A 19769-nucleotide genomic window follows, 5' to 3' on the forward strand; every position below is an offset into this window, starting at 1 on the left:
TGAGGATCAAGGGAGTGGAGCCTCCCTCATGAGGAAAGGCTGAGGGAGCTGGGAATGTTCAGCCCCAAGAAGAGACAACAGAGACCCCATCAATGTGTATAAATATCTAAAGGGGGTGCCAAGAGGACGGAGCAGGCCCTGCTCTGTGGACAAGAGGAATGAGCAGGAGCTGATGCTCACAAGTTCCACCTGAACATGAGGAAGAACTTCCCTGAACAGAGACCAGAGGGGGTGTGGAATCTCCCTCACTGGCGATATTCCAGAGCCATCTGGACACAATTCCATGTCCTGTGCTCCAGGATGGCCCTTCTTGAGCAGGGAGGTGGGACCAGATGAACCCTTGTGGTCACTTCCAGCCTGGCCTGTTCTGGGATTCTCAGAGTTTTCCTTGTGTTATACAGAACTGCCAACAGCAAAAGGAAAAATAAATCTTGTTTAAACAGTTTTAAACAGCCACTTCCCTTGGATACAAACCATCATCCAGTGTTCTGCTTCACACAAGCCCAACACAGCAAGTCTGATGGTGTGCTGTGTTTCCAGTGAGGATTCTTCCAACACCTTCCACTCACCTTCCACAGGGAGCAGGAGGGAGATGAAGCCCTGAAGCAGCAATTAAACTGCACAGTGAAGGGAAGCAGTGAAGCAGCTGGGGGAGGGAGGTGGTGCCTGGCTGTTTCCAGCCTGTGGGGGCTCAGAGGAGATGTGCAGACCCTGCTGAGCTCAGGGCATGCTGCACGTGGAGGGAGCTGCAGGGCCTGAAGCCAGCCAGGAGCATCTCACCAGGAGCATCCTCGGGTGTGAGTCCAGCAGGGAGGGAGGGAGGAGTGAGGCTGCCTCTCCCAGATGAGGTATCTGCTAACCAGGAATGACTGTGGCACCTGAGGAACCTGCAGGGGCTCAGGGGTGAGGAAGAGGCACCTCTGTGTCTGGGTTTCTCCCCCACGTGGCTGGGCTGCTGCTCTCCGTGGAGATGAGCCATGAGGCTGGGAGAAAGGATTGGAATATGGAATCACAAGAGGATCTCTTTGAAAAGGCACTAGGAAGAAGCATATAGTTGTAGGTTAACAAGGTTTATCCTGTTTCCAATCACTGAGTGGGACAAAAACTGTACAGTTTGGGGCTTTTAGGACAAAAAAATGCTGCAGAGTTGTATTTTTTTAACAGCAAAAGCCTAAAAAGAAAAGTAAAGCTATTTTCAAATTATTAAAATGCTGAACATGTATACAGCAAAATTATACTAAAAACAGCAGCAGACAAAATCCATCCCATCACCATTGGCAAGGGACATGTAAAATGTTTATAAGGTTAACTATAAAACAATTTTACAACCAAAATATGAACAGGCCAATTCAAGTATATCTATATACAGAATATATTAAAATCATATAAATTATATATTTATACAAAGGGCACAAATATAGCAAAAAGCTATAGTTGATTAAACAGAACTGAGCTTGAATGATCAATTTCATCTAGAGATGTTATAGATTTCTCCCAAAATTTTTTTTAAAAACCTGGATAGATTGATACCTCAGATACCAAGAGTACAGAAAGCATAAAGGAAAAAAAAACCACAAATCAAAGAGTTATCATTCTGCATGAAATGAGTCTAACAGTGGGCAGGGTACACCTCATATGAAATTCTGATTTAATTATTTCCATAGTAAACATTTATCAGCTCTTTTAAAAAGTCACGAATTTCAAGTGATCCACTTCAGATGTACCACCCCAGTGCATATATTTGATTACATTTGAATGTTGTTTGATTTGCAAACATTTGGGGGAAAAAAGAGATACAAACACAACTCAATCTGCAAAAGAAAAGGTGACAGATGGCAGCAAGTTGAAAAGTGAACAAAAAATGCTCAGCTGAACTGGAAATGATGCTCTCCCTTCTAGTGAAAATGCTTTAAAGTGAGCTTAAAAAATAACTTAAATTGCTTTTTTTTTTATTTCAAAACCTAACAGCAAATAACCACAATGCACTGAAGCTTTTGAGAATCTAAACAGTTCCAGCCATGGGCCCAGATTTAAAGACAGACTAAGTGCTTTCCTAAATTCAGGTTTATGGAAATAAATTCTGTACCAGCTGAACCTAAACCTCCTGCTGTGGCACCACCCTTCATCACTGCAGCAAAGCCTGGACACAGCTCTGGCTCCATCAGAGTGCCCAGAGCAGCTGTGGCTGCCCCTGGATCCCTGGAAGTGCCCAAGGCCAGGTTGGACAGGGCTTGGAGCAGCCTGGGACAGTGGAAGGTGTCCCTGCCCAGGTCCCTTCCAACCTAAACCATTTTGGGAATCTGTGGCCTCCACTCACCCAAAGGTCAGGGTAAAGAGCACTGAGGGCAAGCAAAGCAGAAATAAAAATGCCAGACCACACATACACAGAACATCAGCTTAAACCCCAGAGCTGAGTATGGAAAAGAGCAAAGTGGTTTCACCAGATGCAGGTTAAATGGAAAAAAAAACCAAACCAAACCAGAAAATAATCAGCCATCTCCCATACCTAATAGCCAGTGGATATCTACTACACTGAAAGGAAATCAATGCAAAGAGGATTTCCTCAGTTTCAAGTAATCTTTGATGCCTTTTTGGCCAGCTGTGTTATACCATAATAGATATTTTAATAGCTTTTATCCTCTACACTTTAGGCAGCTAATTTTTCTCCTACATATCCAATTATCTCTAGTGAACATTCACCTATGGTTGTCCACACATTCTGTATTTGCTCCTTGAGAAACTATTCAAGTTAAATTATATTGCAAATTAAAGACAGTTACATTCTGTATGTTCCTTCTAGATTTGAAAAATAGGTTTTAAAGGCTTGTCAAAGTTTAGAAGAAAAAACCTTTCCATTAAAAAATCTTAGCTTAAAAAAATCATTTAAGACACCTTTTTCTGATCCAGGGTACTAATAAAAAGATTACAAATATACTACAATTTGACCAAGAAGACTCCATGAATATGCTGCTTTCGAGCATGCAACACCACTGATATCTGTCGAGTTCCAGGTATCAATGTATCCCAATCCCACCACGGGCCTTCCATCCCCACCCTACCAACCCCCTATATTAACAACATTATAAAAAAAGGTAAAATCTAGAATTAGTGGCAAAAAATCTTCACAGTAAACCGTTCAAAAAAACTTTTTATTGTGGTCATTTCCGTGCGGTTCCTCAGTCGATGGGGCCCTGAAAGATGAGCTTGACGCAGTTGTCTCCGGTGAGCTGCGTGGCGCAGAAGGGGCAGGCGGCGTGGAAGGCGTGGGTGCCGTGAGGCAGCGGGATCTGGGCCCAGTATTTGGCAGTTTTCTCGGAGCACACATGTCCACAGGGGGTGAAGGCGTGCGTGGGGGGCCCGGCGTCCACGTAGAAGCCGGCCTCGCAGCCCAGCCACAGGGGCACGTAGCGGCCCACGGTTCTGCACATGGGGCACTCGCGCTCGTTCACCTCCGCGTCGCTGCGGTGGCCCCAGTTGTGGTAGCCGTGCACGTGGCCGCAGCTGAGGTAGGCCCAAGGCTGCTTCTCCTCCACGTCCTTCTTCTTCACCACGTCCTTGCGGGTCATGCTGGGGAAGGCCAAGGTGTTGAAGCCCACGGGGCACTGGGGCCGGGCGGCGTTGATCTCCTGCCGCAGAGCCTCGATGTGTTTCTGCGTCGGCGAGCGCAGGAGCCCGTCCGCCGTCCGCCACAGCAGCGTGGCCCCGCACAGGTCAATCAGGGAGCCGTCCTGCAGCACGTTGGTCTCATTTTCTACCTGGTGGCAGGACACAAAGAGCTTTTACACACACTGTCACCGTGATACTTTTTGAAAAATCCCTTCGTCACCATGATATTTTTTGAAAAAAATCCCTTCGCTGGGATTTCTTCTCCTGGAAAGCAGAGAAGCCTCCAAGAGAAATGTAAACAATGATCTGATTGCTTCTCCTTGTGCTTTGCTGCTTTGGAATGTGCTAGGTGATTGTTTGATTGGTCTCATGTGAATTGTTTTATTTTAATGACCAATCACGGTCCAGCTGTGTCAAGGCTCTGAGGAGTCACAGGTTTTTATTATTCATTCTTGTTAATAAGCCTTCTGATGGATCCTTTCTCTATTTCTTTAGTATAGGTTTAGCATAGCATTCTTTTAATATAATATCATCAAATAATAAATCAGCCTTCTGATGGATCCTTTCTCTATTTCTTTAGTATAGGTTTAGCATAGCATTCTTTTAATATAATATCATCAAATAATAAATCAGCCTTCTAATGTATCCTTTCTCTATTTCTTTAGTATAGGTTTAGCATAGCATTCTTTTAATATACTATAATATCAAATAATAAATTAGACTTCTGATGGATCCTTTCTGTATAGTTTCAGTACAGCATTCTTTTAATACAACATAATATCATCAAACAAGACATCAGCCTTCTGATGTATCCTTTCTCTATTTCTTTAGTATAGGTTTAGTATAGCATTCTTATAATATAATATAATATAATATAATATAATATAATATCATATCATATCATATCATATCATATCATATCATATCATATCATAAAATAATAAATCAGCCCTCTGAGAACATGAAGTCAGATTCTCATCTCTTCCCTCGTCCTGGAGACCTCACAAATACCACAAAGACACCACACCCCCTTTCTCACCATTTAACCTGCTTAATTTTATCTTACTGTTGTCCTGAATCCACCTCACCTCCTAACCTATATCTAGGATTAAAACGAGCTCTGCTCTCTTATTCTGTGCTAGTACAGGGGATTTGCATTTGCAGTTGCAATATAAATTATTATACAGTCTCTGGGCCCCTGAGCACGCATTTTTTTTTCTCCAATATTGATTCTCTGTTCCTTTGTCATATTTCAGTAAGTCCTGATAGACTGAAGAAAAGACGTGCCATTCCCTGAGGGCTGCATTAGCAGATTCTCTCCTGGAATTCTTTGCCCACATAACACTGACAGAAGCTGCTCACACAGTAAAATAAAAAAAGTCCTTTTTGGACTAAAAACTGCTACCCAGGACAGGCCAGCTGTCCTGCCTCTCAGATACCATTTTTTCAGGGGTTGTGGCAAGGGTCAAGCATTTTGCAGAAGCATGAGCTCCCAGAGTGTGCCTCAGCAGCAGCACAGGTACCTGCATGGCTTAGCACTGCAGCAGACAGAATCACCAGCTGAATTTCTCAGGTGACAAATCTGAAGTCACACGGGCTCAGCTTATGAACAATTACCCACCCCACTCATTAGCCCTCTTATTTAATGTATTCCAAGCAAACACAGCCCCAGCATGCACTGCCTAAAGGCTTCTCTCTGATTAAAAGCAGGTACTTACAACATTTTCAGGGGATTATGCCAAACACACATTGTACCTGACTAAAATATTCTTTATTTTAATGTCACAAACATATAAGCAATCCATGCTTTTGCTATCAGTTCATTAGTGATGAATATATATTAAAAAGGCTCTTTATAAAATTAAAGAGAAAAACAGACCTACTGCCTGGCTTTATGCACAGAAAGTATGCAGAAAATACCACTAATGCAGAACAAACAGCCAAATACAAACAAATACATTAAGTAGGTCACATGAAATCATCACATCTGCCTAAGAATACTATGAATGACAACCAATTTAGCATTTACATTTTAATCCAGTTTAAATTCACAGATTAACTGTGGATCATCCTTGCACAAAACACCTCAGTGGTACAATACAGACTACAGATAAGAGGTCACCAGCGCCAAGTAATTCCAGCAGTAAAATGTAGTGGTTCAAGTAGAGATGAGAGAAGCCTTGATCTGATGCTCTTTTCAGATAATTCCTTCACAAACAGCAAAACAAAAAGCTCCCTCATATGCAACGTGTTCAATTCATTATACAGCCTGCATCTGGTTTTATGAACCCAATCAAGCAATACTGATCACATCAATACCAGTGTGCCATGCCAATTTTATTTAAATGAGAATTCAACTCGTTTTGGATGCAGGGAGGGGGATTCATTTGTTTTGCTGTGCCTCGCTTTAGCAGCACTAAAAAGGTGTTTTGCTAACCACAAAGGCTGCAATTGCCACATCATCTGTCCAGGTCCCCAGGCAACATCTGCCTGCCACCATCAGTGTGACAAAGCAATTTATGTCCTGAAGAGTGTCTGCTGAAAGCAGAGCAGCCCAACTCCATTCCCCTAACTCTTTCTGCAGTCAGTTTTCTGCAAAGCCAATGGCAGAGTTGCAAAGTCACTTCATTGAACTTCTCTTCTGGTTTTATGTATCACAAGTCCCTGGCAGCTGAAATCCCTCACTTCTGGCAAAGGCAAAGCTCATCCTGCCTCACAGGAGAAAACAGGAATATACTTCCAGGGCTCCTCTTATCTTCCCAGTGGCAGGTAAATCAAACAGAAGCTGCCTTACCCAAACTGCTTTTGCACAAAAGTGGACTCTTCTGGCAGTACTGCAAAAGACAGCTCCCCATGCAGCAACTTCAGACATCTCCATGTCCCTGGAGAACATTCCAGAGATGGAGATCCCAGAGCAGAGTTTATTTTGCTTTTACACTCTGCGCTATTTCAGTTTGAAAAGTGGCATTAGCAGAAAGCTCTGAATCTTCTCCCACACACTCAGGAACAGAACAGCAGTGCAAAATCTGCTGTAATACACAGATTTACACACTCACAGTGCCACTGCTCAGGGCCAGCCACCCTGTACCTGCCTGCATTCACAGCAAAGAAAACAAATACCCTGTCACCGTTGAGTCAGAAGTGACACTGATAAAGAGTGACACACTCCATGCATTTTCAGAAGGCAAATAACAGTTTTATTAGGAACCCATTCCTTTTTATACTCTAGGTCTCTACAGGTGGACCTGATTAGTCCTTTAATCAAAACACCATCACCATTGGCTAATTATGAAGACACCCATTTGTAAACAACCTTATGAGAAAACAGCTTGTTACAAAACACCACCTGTGGATTGTTTCCATTTGATTATCATTCCTTCCAGCTCCCTGAAACTTCCCAGACTGATTCATGGGAAAGCTGATCTAGCTTTCTGTCTCTCTGACCAGACTGTCACATCCACAGTACCCCTTCATTAATTTCAGTCACTTCCTGATGGAGTTCTGGATGTTGGAAATTTTAGACTTTCTCTACAGACTCTGACTTCCTGGAGAACACTACAGTTGACCTGAAGCCATGGAACAGGCTTCCAAAATTGACTGACAGCACTGAGATTACAGGTGTGTAGCTGGTTAGAAATGTGTAATATCACAGGGTGGAAAACTCAGAGTTTGGGGTTTTAGAATATAGTAATAAATAGGAAGTAAGATAGAAGTTTTAGGGCAGAAGCAGGTTGTTCTTCTTTACCTTCTTCATGGGTTTGGCTGGTATTTTGCAGTTGGACAGAAATGTCTGCAGTGCAGGTTTGGAGTGATTAGTTATTGGGTTAAAAGTGAAAATAATTTAGGTGTCATTTCTTAATTAGATAGTTTAGCCTTAAAAAACCTTGTAACAAGAGATAGTTAACCATTTTTGTGCCTTGTTAATGAAAAACTACAGAACTCACTGCTGTAAGACTGTGATAGTGATAAAAAATAACAAACACCTGAGTCCAAATGCAAACTATCATCTCAAGTACCTTCAATCCCAACCTCAACAAAAATCAAAAATAAAAAAAAAAAAAAAAACAAAAAACAAAGCCAACAACTTCCCACTCACCAGTTTGCCCCGGTGCTGAGCAGACCTGGTCTCCCGGAGCGTGTAGACGTCCCCACAGACAGAGATCTCCCTCCACACCCCGGGCTTGGACTCCTCCGTGAAGCCTCCCTTGGGGTGCATCACCAGCACCCCGTTGGTTGTCAATCCATCCATGTGGCCATCAGGGTTTTTCCACTTGGCTGCTTTTTCCTATGTGTGACAGGGATTATCAGAAATGCATCAAACCAACCTAAAGAAAATCCTCTAACAGTTCCTAAAGTGCAGCTTCATTGTTAAAGACAATTATGACCACGAGTCTCTGCTGGTGATAACTCAGGCACATAAAAATGCAGTTTCTATTTAACACTGAAGCTGGTGCATTGGAGTAATAAAAGTCTAATGACAGTACAAGTTATCAACAAGTACAAGGAGATTTGGGGGCTTGAAAGTAACAGAATATTAACCAGAGCTTGCTTGTAACATCATTATTAGAAGTACTTACACCAAGAAATATATTTTTAGACGAGTCAAAGCCAGCTGCAAAGATCCTTGCTGTGTATGGTGGGTTCCTGTCACAAACAATCCTGCAGGCAAATCGGGAGATGGTGCTCTGGGTGATCTGGGTTTCATCATTATTTTGATATCCTGAAATAGTGTCTGTTACTACAAAGTCTATGGGGCTTTCTGTAGACCTCCCAACCTGCAAAAAAATTAAGATAATGGTATAAATAGAAATACCCACAGAAATATGAAGCATTGAGGACATAGTTTTACCAGGTTAATACTGATGATATCAGCAAACTTCTGTCTACTGAATTTCTGGATGACAAGACCAAATCAGAGACTAACCTGTATTTCCACATTTGTCCTAGGCAGAAATACATTACAGACATGGAATGACAAATTTTCACTTACCACAAGTGATATTCATGCTTGCTTGAAACAGATCAGCACAGCTGATCTGTTTGATCAGAGTATTGTCACCAAAAATATATTATCACCTTGCTATTTCCTCATCCAACCACTGCAAATTACTTACCACTACATTCTGCCAGTTGAGAAAGCACTAACTTGGATTGACAAGTTTTATTCACATTTTCCAGTTCCAGATACATTTGCCATGAAAATAAAGGACTTTTTTTAGACACAGAACTTGGTTATTTTGATGTGTCATAACAAAGAGCTACCCACCTTCATGTTTTTGGGATTTGTAGTCCCTGAAAGAAGAGTTGTCAGGCAAAACCCACCCTATGTTGAAATTTATCCCTAATCATGCACATGCATGATTAACAGAATTTAAAAACTTCTTTGAGTTGAGCAGAAATGAAACACACCCAGTAGTGTGTAGATAGGAAGACTCAGCATACTCAGTAGTAGACGGGAAGATTTTTCTGTCTTGTCAGCTAAAAATTCTAATTGTAAATCTGGAAACATCTGGCACAGAAAACTTCATGACTACATGGATGGAAGGATCTGATTGCCAGACAGACAGTGAGGCTTTATCAATATCTCTACAGGCAAATTAGTGTTACACCAACTTTGAGCTTAACTGGGAAAGTGGAGCTGAGGAACAAGAAGTGGAACAGAATATTAATTTTACAGACACCTTGTGATCAAACAGAATTAGGAATACTCTTCACATGAAACTACCTTCAGTTATCAGGTATCTACATTGATATTAAATAACCTCCTCACTAAACATGATCTCACTGTCCCCCCAGAAGTTCCATTCTGCTCAGATCTTGATGGGGAGCCATGTATGGTTCTGTCATTAACAAACATCTCTGCAAACTAAACCTGCTTTAAAGAAGTATTGTTCACGAGTCAAGGAAATGAATATTATCCACACCTAAGCCTTGTCACAACTGGATTGATAAGAATAGTGCAGGGATCTCTGCTGTGCTTCTCCTTCCAGTTCTGTTTGCAGGTTGCAGTCTAAGACATGTCAGAATTCCTGTCTCCAGTGACACATCTAGTTACTGGCTCCACATCACAGGGCTCAGCACAGGCAGAAAATGGGATCAGCTCCCTGCACAGGAAATACTCAACAAGGCCTAATCAAAAGTCTACATTTCAATTTCTCACAGAAAGTGTCTACTAGAATACCCAGGAGAGAGAGTTTAGAAACTATTTAATACGGGATATTCCTGATTTATATAACTTGACAACTTGAAGCTAAATCTTACAAAGCAATATTCTTCTTCCTTTTACAGTATTATTTCTACCAGGTTTCTATTTCCCATCCAAAGCAATTCCTGCTAGGAGTCAGCATTGAGCAGCAGCAGGAACCTCATGAATAACTTTTGACTCTTCTCCATCTGTACATGGAGTCTCTTAAAGGATAATCAATAACAAATATGAAATTAATTTGTTCATAACAAGTTTCTGCCTCTTGCAGTCTCTGAAATAGATCATTCTCTCAAAGCTTTTAGATGCAATTAGAGAAAAATCTGCCTCATTTTTCCTTAAAGGATGACAAAGCACACAAGTGTGTGCTCCCAGCCTTACATCACACTAATCATTCACCATGAAATTCCAATTTCTTCTGATATAACCATTAAGATCTATAACAATGCATCTATGTGCTTTTTTAAATCTCTAGAATGATATGTAGTATTTTATATAAACACTTCAGTACTTATCCCATTTGTGTCACAAGTATATCTGTGCAAAATCAAATATTTTAAATATTTGGCTTTCTTCCCTTTTCCAGTTGAGAAAGCCTTCTAGAGGATGAATCTCATGTATTGTGCTACTTTTCAGCATTTGAATTTATTTGAAAAAGTGGCCTTCAAAATCTGGCAATTTTCTCAATCTCTGTATTAAATCATGAATTTGGGTTTGAGATCACCTGAAAAGCAAGTGCCTAAGGAATAAATGAAAAACTTGATGCTATCATCATCCACCCTGCAGAACTTTTACTTCATCTGCAGTTGCAGCCAGACCACAGCCACTACAGAGCCAGTCCATTATTCAGAGCTGCTCTTTACACACTTCATCACTCATTTTTCTCTCACTTTCCACCACAGCACAGAACACTTTCTTCTTTCTCAAACTTCAGGCTTTACTTTGGGACCCTTCCTGTTAACTGTGTCATCTGATTTCCCCAAGTTACTTCCAACAAGAACCCATAAATGTGCCAGGTGCTGCAGAGGCAGCAGAGTTGTGTCCTGTGCAGGTGATTGTTAAACTGTGTGAGAGGCAGGCAGTGGCTTTGCTGCTGTCAGTAAAACACTGCTCCTGACAAGAAAACTCTGCCAGCACAGAATTTAACAGCTGCAGGTTCTTGGACTTCGACAGAATTTCACTCTGGTGAGAGTGAGAATTGGATTCTGCATCTTCTGAAGGGTCATTTTTCAGAAAAAAATCAATCCTTTGTATTGAATGTACCTGCTACTTGTATAAACTTGTGGTTATTTAGGGTAGGAGCTGCACATTTTGGGTTTTGTAGTGGCATGAGCAGATGTAATCAACCCATTTTCACCCCATCAAACCATGAAGAAACAGCTTCAACTTCACCTAATGCATCATCAACAGAGTGGTTAAACTCTGAGGAAAATCTTCATTTATAGCAGCACGTGGATGCTGGAGCATGCAGAGCCTGGGAGATGCCAGAGGAACACATTTCTACATTCTTTTTGCAAATAAATGAAGAAATCTGACCTGGGTGCCACTCAGGCAAAGGTGCACAGCAGCATTTGCACACAGATTTCATAATATAGTTACATTTAAAAAACCCAAAAAACAAAACTACAAACAACACAGCAAAGCAACAGCTCAAGAAGCACAGTGGGAATAAAGAACAAAAAGCCAAGATTTGCCCAGGATAATACATGTTAACTGCAGTCAAAGCAGGGCCTGAAGGCTCAGGATAATCCTGTGGTCCAGGAAATATCCTTCCCTTTTCAACTTCCACATCCTACACAAGCCAAGAACACATCTTGAGAAAAGAGAACATCAAACTCCATTGTCTGTCCAAGTGATGCCTGACCAACAAGGAAACTCTGCTCTGTGGATCAACAAACATGAATTTTGTCATCATGTACCACAGGGCTGCACTAAACATCGTCAAGGAACTTTTCTCCAACAGATTCATGAGAACAGTTAAAATCGAATGGCTCAAATAAATAATGGAAACCTCTTCAGCTGCTCTGGCACAGCTTCAGGGGGGAATTATTGCCACAGCCCAGCAGACCACTCCTGCAGGCCAATGCATGGAATGCAATCCTCAGGAAAGAGCCAGAGAGCAGAAACCTGAACCAGGACACAGCACTCGAGGTCACACTGAGATCAAGTCCCAGCAGGACCCCCCACCACACCCCAAGACTGAAATGGTGTCTTTATTCCCCAAAAAAAGCTGTACCCACCACTAGGACACCATGCAATAGAAGTCTATAGAGTATGCCCAGAAAAAGCAGCTGTTCTACAACTCTTAATTCATTTTTCACTGCACTCAAGAAGAGGAAAAATCCAGCTTTCAAAAATGGCTTTTCAAAATTTATATACAGGAAAAAATTGTGCTGTAGCTACTCAAGAGCTAAACAAGCATCACACAGTAACCCCAATGGATGGGTTACATTTTTCTTTCACTAGTCAACATCTGAAAAACCTATTTCAGTTCATCCTGGCTGTTCAATCCTTCATTCTGCAGCAAATGAATAAGACTGGGTTTTAATCAATTCCTATTTGGACCTAATAGCTTCAGACACAGTGGAAAATTTAATATAGAGCAAAACACAGAAGTCAAGAGAAGCAACAACACCTCCAAAGAGTTATTTCCTCTCTGTCAACAGCACTCAGCTGCTGACCCTTCTAAATATGAAAGGCTGAATGAGGAAGGATAACCATTCCTGGTGAGATGCTCTAGATAACACAGACCTGACCAGTCTAGAATGAAAAGTGTTGTTTGGCATGTTTGGGCTCCCCAAATTTGAAGTCTAAGTACACACAGGATTTCTGCTCTCTTATTATACATAAAAATAACCATGGAACAAGAAAATCACTTAGGTTACTACACTGGTAAATGATGCAGAAAAACAAAAATGCAGACAGGAGACACTGAGCACGTGCTGGACAATAGATGGGAGCTTAGAGAAACTCAGCTCACACCCCCTGAGGAACCTGCACAACCCTCAGAACTCATCATACTGAGTGAAATGATAAATATCATTTATCATTGGTTTGTCTCCCCTACTGCCCAACTCCTTTTACCTTCCTCCTTTTCCCCATCCCATGTCCTACTCCTCCTTCTTTCTTTTTACTCCAGCTAAATGACTATCTGCAGGGGGGTGAGTGTAATTCTGTGCTAATTCATGAATCCAAACAGAGCACACTTTTCTCTCCAGTACAGTTTGTCTTTGGAGAAAAGGCAGAGTACAATTAAAGGAATAAGTCAGTAAGAATATTAACAGATGCTGCTGTGGGTTTGCAAAGAGTAGAATAATGCAAAATTTCCAAGTGCTCCCATATGAATGCAGCTGGGTCAGACTGTGGAAATCCCACAGGTCACAGAGAATACCCAGAGGATAAGGCAGAACTGCGGTTTCTTATGTTGCTTTTAAAAAACAATCCAAGTATCTTAGAGCCTTACCTGAAACATGTCCGTATCTCTGTCATGAATGTATTCCACTATAACTGTCTGGGTTCTGGATAATGTGTAAGAGATGCTGTGGTGGCCTTTTGAGCTGATTGCCTGGGCATTAAAAAAAAAAACAAAAAATGTCTATTACACACAAAAATATTGTAATCAAATCATTTTTCTACATAAACACCTTTGCTGTGATCAGGAAAAGCAGTGTATTGTAACATGTTATTACAAGGTTGGGTAAGCACATACAATAGGATTTCTTTTGTTTGTTTTTAATGGAAAACCCCAAGCTGCTCTTGTTTGTTTCTAGTTCAGAAGCACCCAATACTTTTTTTTACATTTTTATATACATTTTTACATACAGAATATAATTTTTATATATTTATTTATAAAAAATATTGTATTTTTTCCAAACACTTTTTTTTCTCTGAAACTATATTGAACTCCTAACCCTTCCAGCAACTTGTACCCTAGCAAAGACTTGGAGCTGAGGGAGCTTTGGCATTATTTTTGAAGTAAGTGAACAATAGAACTGATTTCCAGTTAAAAGCCAGGACTTCAGGTGAAGTAAATTTCTGGTTATATCAGAAAGAGCCCAGCAATTTTATACAGCTGGTGACAAAATCCAGACTTTCAGTGTGGTTTTCCTCATTAAAGGGTATTTCTTACTACCTGTCAAAGTAGACTGGTGTCTACAGATATGGATTTAGCATCAAAGATTAAAAAGGATTTCAGTATTTAAAAGAAGACAGCAAGAGGACAGCTCCTGTTTTCTGCTTTATCTCACCCAGATTGAGGGAAACGAGCTGAGAAACTGAATCTCTTGGCTAACAGGGAAATAGATGTAAATATAAAGGTCCATATAACCACACACAGTTCTGTAAGGTAATGACTGTTACTGCTCAGAAAACACTTTGCAGACACTTAAGCAATGAATTAATAAGTTAATTAAGGCTTTCTCCAGTTTTCAGTTCAGGGGATAATTTCCTCCAAGAAGTTCTCTCACCTGCTCCTTTCCTTTGTTCTGCTTTTCACCTAAAGCATTCACAGAGAGGGATGGTTAAACTAAACAACTAAATATATTCTACTCATCTGCCTGCCATCCCTCACAAAAGCCTAAATTATGCCAAAGCTCCATCAATTATTGAACAAATCATTAAAAATCCTTCTGAATGCTGGAGGTACTAAAAACATCTATGTGCATACTAAAAGCCTACTAAGGGTTAGCAAGAGTATTTGACACAGAATTATTGAAAACACGTAATGGAAGAACTGTTTCTTGCAAACCTCATGCATTTACAACCAGACAATGCTTTTACAATGTGCCTCTTGCTGGAAGTTCTAGCACCTGCTCTAGTGGAAAATGTCCTTTCCAATGGCAGAGGGGTGGAACTGGATCATCTTTAAGGTCCCTTCCCACCAAACCATTCTAGGATTAGGCAATAAAACCTTTCCCAGTACTTCTTTTCTGCAATAAAGCTTTTAACAAAACTAGGCATTGTAACAGCTGAGAAGTGATGTAAACACACTTGGTAATCAGTAATAGCCAGCTTCTGAATTTCCCAGATTATTTATAGTATTTTGTAATAACCACTACAGTGGCACACAGTTGCAAGAACAAATGGCACTGAAATGCAGTTTGGATTAAGTCACTAACACTCTGTGACCTGCCAGGACACTGAGCTGGGCTCTCAAAAGGTCTTCCTCTGTGCCTGTTTGACAACTCAGAAAGGGATCTCAAACCCTGGACAGGTCTCAGGTGCCCCTAGGATACAAAAGAAATAAAGGTGTTCTCAGGATATAAAGAAATGAAGAAAAAAAATGAAGTGAAATAAAGAAATAAACAGGAGATCCTTACACCTCAAGTTTTATGCTTAATGTATCAATAATCAGTTCATACTCATATTATCAGCTATCACCATTTCAAAGATCAGAAAGGAACAGCTTTCCTACACAAGATTTCATTCATTTCCACAAATCTGTGTTGCAGCTGGAATCCAGCAGAGGCAGAGTGTAAATGTGGCAGTCCTGACTGCAGCTCCAGCCACCAGCACCCAGGTAAAACTCCCAGGCAGGGACGTGTGCCCCAAGCTCATCCTCGTGTCAGACAAGCTCCTGCATCACTTGGCAGCTTTGCTGAGAACCTAAGTTGAAAGTTTTAAGGTCTGATGGAAAAAACACAGAGGGAAACACACAAAAAGGACTTCCTGAATTACTGAGTCAGGTCGTGCCCTACGCCTACAGAGCTCAAGGCTTAGATACATTAATAATACTGACCAGGGTCAGCGTGTCCTCTGAAATTCCAGGGTAGGACATAATCTTCTTTTCTCTGTGTGTTCCTTTCCCCTCCCAACTTTTCTTCCCCATGTACTCCCCCTCCCCTTTGTTTTCTATTATTTATACCCAGTTATTTTCAGTGAAGAAATGCTATGTTTAATTTCCTGGAATTGTGTAATCATTTTTGGAAAAAGGCAAGAACATTATGAGAAATGTTTCAACTTGTGTGCTTTCATAGCTTGCTCAGCACCAATAGTTACTCCAATTCAGACACTTTACAGATATTTTAAGAGCTGCTCTCAAAGCAATTGGCCACTTCCAAGTCAAAAAATAAAATTAAACAATAGACAAGTAACAGTATTTCAGGAACTACACAAAACAGTGGAAGTTAAGACTCCTAATAAAACACTATTGCAAGTGGAATGCAGATACAGGCAAAATCATAAAGGATTTTGACTGCTTGAGGAAATAATAGAACCACACTACTACAAGTCCCAAAAGAGTCTGGAGATTGATTGCACAAATCTGGGGTTTTTGCAACCAAAATAATGAGTTTGCCTTTTTACTGCTTTTAGCATTCAAATTTTCAGCCTGTTTTTCCTGTCAGCAGGATTCCCTCCTCAAAACCCCTCGATGCTGTCACACAATTGCCCTGGTGTAGCAACTGAAGTTTTGAGAAAAGCCCTGACACTCCTACAAGAATTACAGAAGCTTCACAAGCTCTAACTGATAAATTCAGAATTTCAGGCTGGACAACACCATGTCCACCATTCCAGGCAGGAAAAAGGACAAGGAAAAACAAGAACCTGGCACTAAACTCCACCTCTGCCTCTTCACCTGCACTCCAAGGCTGCCAAGATCTGCCAGAGCAAAACTGGGTATTGTCAAAGCTTTTTCTTAGAATCTACTATGCTTTTGAATGAGTGGAATTGCAGAATCATTTTAGTTTTAAAACACCTTTAAGATCATCAAATCCAACCATAAATCCCAGCATTGTGGTTTCACCTGAATAGTGAGGGAAGGGAAATCTTCCTTCAGGCACTTCCAGCACTTCGGGCCCCTTTACTTGAGCAGTTTGTTCCTATTTTTCAGGTTCTTAAAAGTTTAATGAAAATTATAAATTGAACAGGAAAAAAAAATTAGTTTCCAACAGATACAAATGCTGGAAAAACCTCACTAACATCCATAGCCTGAGCCTACCAAGCCAATCCAAACTATGTGGCTCCAGGCTGGCCACAGAAAATCCCACCCCCTGTCCAGCAGGCATGTTGGTGGGGGATCGGCTGGGTGAATTCAGCTGCTACACAACACTTGGTTTTCTACATTTAACTGTCTCAAGGTGCTGAGTTCAAGTAATTCCCTTTGGAGAAAACAGAGAGCAAAGTGAAGGTGAACTGTCAAAAATCCTGTGGAGGAACAGGGGGAACAAACAGCAGCAAGAGACTTTTCCAGAGTTACTCCACTGCTAGTGACTATGTCCATAGTGGGGCAGAGGGGTTTTTAAAAGTCCAAATGCCAAAGAAAAGCAGGAAGGGAACCCTGAGTGCCATATTCTACGTGGTATGAAGGGACAGATTTGGCCAGCACTTTTCCAAGACAGGGCTCACATGTTTACACAGCAATCCATCCATCCCCATGGGGCTTCCCAGATGGAGGCTCCAAGCCCCATTGGATGCTGAACCTGCTTTTGAGGTGAGCAGGAAGATTCCTCCCTATTGCTCCAGGCAAACCCCACAGCTCCCCCCACTACCTCAAGATTTGTGTTCTGGTGATTTTGGATCAAAACTGCCCAATTTTAACAGAGACTGAAAGGAGAAGGCCCATGACCTCACAACAACATGGCCCAAGCAAATGTTCTTTTTTTTTTTATTTTTCATTTTTCAACTTTGCTAGTAGCTCAAGTTTCCAGTTGTATCCTTCCTGCTGGCTGGAATTACACTTGGCCTTGGTTTTCCCCTGCCTCCTTATACACACTTTTTCATTCTTGCTCCTTTCTCTCCGTTTTGAGAACAAAACCTCGTTCCAGCACTTTGCCCTCACAATCAAAGCGGCAGCTAAAGGCTATGACTTACAAATGTGTCAGGTCTCAGAGGAGCCAAGATCAAATAGAGATCAAACACAGTCTGCTTTCCCAGCAGCAACACTGCAACTCTGCCAGCCCCTGGAATATCTCAGTCCATCTGAATTCTTTGCTCTCTGCTCACTCCCCTGGAAAGGGGATGCTATCAGTTTTATCATCATTTCAAGAAGGGAGAAAATCAAATTGCCTCACCCCATGTAAAGGCACCTTGTAGATAAAGGGAATAAGAATATATCAAGGTTATATTTAAAACCAGTGTTTCTTAGTGCTCTGCTTTTTCAGCCAAGATAGAGAAAAAGGTGGGAACTAAACTAAACAGATCTTCAACAGATTATCCTCAAGAGTAGAAACAGCTCTTTAGTCAGAATTTCCACCTTTTTCTCCTACACTGAATTTCTATCTGCGCTCAGCCAGATGTTCCCTGCCTGGGATCATGTCCTGGAGTGCCACAGCAAAGCCCAGCACACTGACAGCACTGCTCATTCCCCTGAGCCACCTCCAGCCCCAGAGTTCAAGAACAGGTCAGGAGCTCACTGCACGATTACATCAACTTAACACTGTTAAGCCAAACCTTCCATGTCAGGAGCCTGCCAATGAACTACAGAAGCAGATCCCAAAATTCTCAGTGCCCTTAACTTGCAAAGCTTGCAGGGAACAAGTCTAATCGACTTCTAGAAATAGAGATTTTATTGCTTCCTCCTGGCTTGCAAACCATGTTTCCAAGGAATGAAAAAAAAAAAAATCTCTGCATTTGGAAATTTAAAATTAATTCCCTTGTGGCAGGTGAGCTCCCCAAAGAGGGTAAGAGGGACTTAACGTTATTATGGTCACCAACTCTTGTGCACTATAGCAGAAATAAAAGCTAAAATCCATTAAGAAAGAGGCAGATGTCTCACAGGAAGGGCTGCTTCATCAGAATAGGATTTTTAGTTTCGTTAATTAGGTTGGATTAGGACAATAAAATGATTTATGGGAACACTTTAGTTTTCTTTGTTGGTAGCTGAGCTGACCGACACCACAGTGACGTGTTTAAAATTAATGACAGCAGAGCCTTCATGAGTTAAATGCTTTCAGACTTGGCTGCCAGCCTTCCATTGCTTTTATAAAAAGAGAACACAAGAAACACTCAGGGATGTCAGACAAAAGATCTTGCAACTTAAAAGGAAGCTTTAGCCAGCAAGGAAGGAAGCCTTCAAAAGTGAAGAACACATCCCACTTCCACTGGATTTTTGGACAGACTGGCTGCCAGAGCCAGCAGACTCTGAGTTATCCTAAGAAAACGTAACAAAAGCTCCTGAGCATGAGCCACTGATATTTTACCCACATCAGAAAAGCATGTCCACCACTTGGGAAGTTTCCCAGCAAATTAAGACAAACGCCAATAGAACATTAGCTAAAGACTGTTTGCAATTTTACTCAGTCTCAAACCTAACAGTAATTGCCCAGAATTGCTGCTTCTCTAACACAGCCTTTCAATAAATTTACACTGACCTCTGCCCACTGATACAGCTATTACATATATACTGTAATTTTCCTACAGCCTTCTGCAAAGAAAGACACATTATTATGGAAAACTTATGGGTTTAATGTGTCTGTAGGAGAGACTGAAATATCTGAATCAACCAGAACCACTGGCCCAGCTCTTTTAACTCTGCATCTGCCTCCTGCACAGCTCCATACAATCCCATTCTTCCAGGATTTTCCCTTTCTTTATAAACACTGCAACTGCAACAACATCCATGCAGTCATTTTTGAAACATCAATGTTAACACCTTGCCTGTCTCTAATATTTCAGCTGTCAATATTCTCTTGACAACTAAATGAGTGTTAGGAAATGACCAAAAAAAAAAAAGACCAAGAGCCAGTAACTGCATGTAGGGAAGGAAACGTGCCACTCCAAAGAAATTAAATTTTGTCACTTTGAAAGGACCTACGTGTGGCACTGTCTGCAATCCCTGTCACAATGAACGAGCTGAAGCATGAAAATAGCAGGTCACCCACCCCACTTCCCTTTCCTGAATGCAGATCAGCCCCCAAAACTCAAAGCTCAATGACTGCACAGAAACAAAGTCAGCACAGTGTGGTTTATTTACACTTCACATTTTTTACGGCTTCTGAAGCACTCCCAGGTTTGTTCTGTGCAC

At 41.3% G+C, this 19769-nt stretch overlaps 1 protein-coding gene across 1 annotated transcript in view; it reads right to left on the bottom strand.

The window, feature by feature from the left end:
• Positions 1-1051: 1051 nt before the first annotated feature.
• PELI2 (pellino E3 ubiquitin protein ligase family member 2) overlaps positions 1052-19769 on the bottom strand; it is a 44602-nt gene continuing 25884 nt past the window's right edge. The window contains exons 2-5 of the mRNA XM_031066154.1: positions 13272-13373; positions 8184-8381; positions 7703-7891; positions 1052-3755 (exon numbers count right to left, since the gene is read on the bottom strand). Of these exons, the coding sequence (XP_030922014.1) occupies positions 3177-3755; positions 7703-7891; positions 8184-8381; positions 13272-13373 (1068 nt within the window). The 3' untranslated portion in view covers positions 1052-3176. The remainder of the gene's footprint in view (positions 3756-7702; positions 7892-8183; positions 8382-13271; positions 13374-19769) is intronic.

Source organism: Geospiza fortis, unplaced genomic scaffold (assembly GCF_000277835.1).
Source record: "Geospiza fortis unplaced genomic scaffold, GeoFor_1.0 scaffold23, whole genome shotgun sequence".
Lineage (NCBI taxonomy): Eukaryota > Metazoa > Chordata > Aves > Passeriformes > Thraupidae > Geospiza > Geospiza fortis.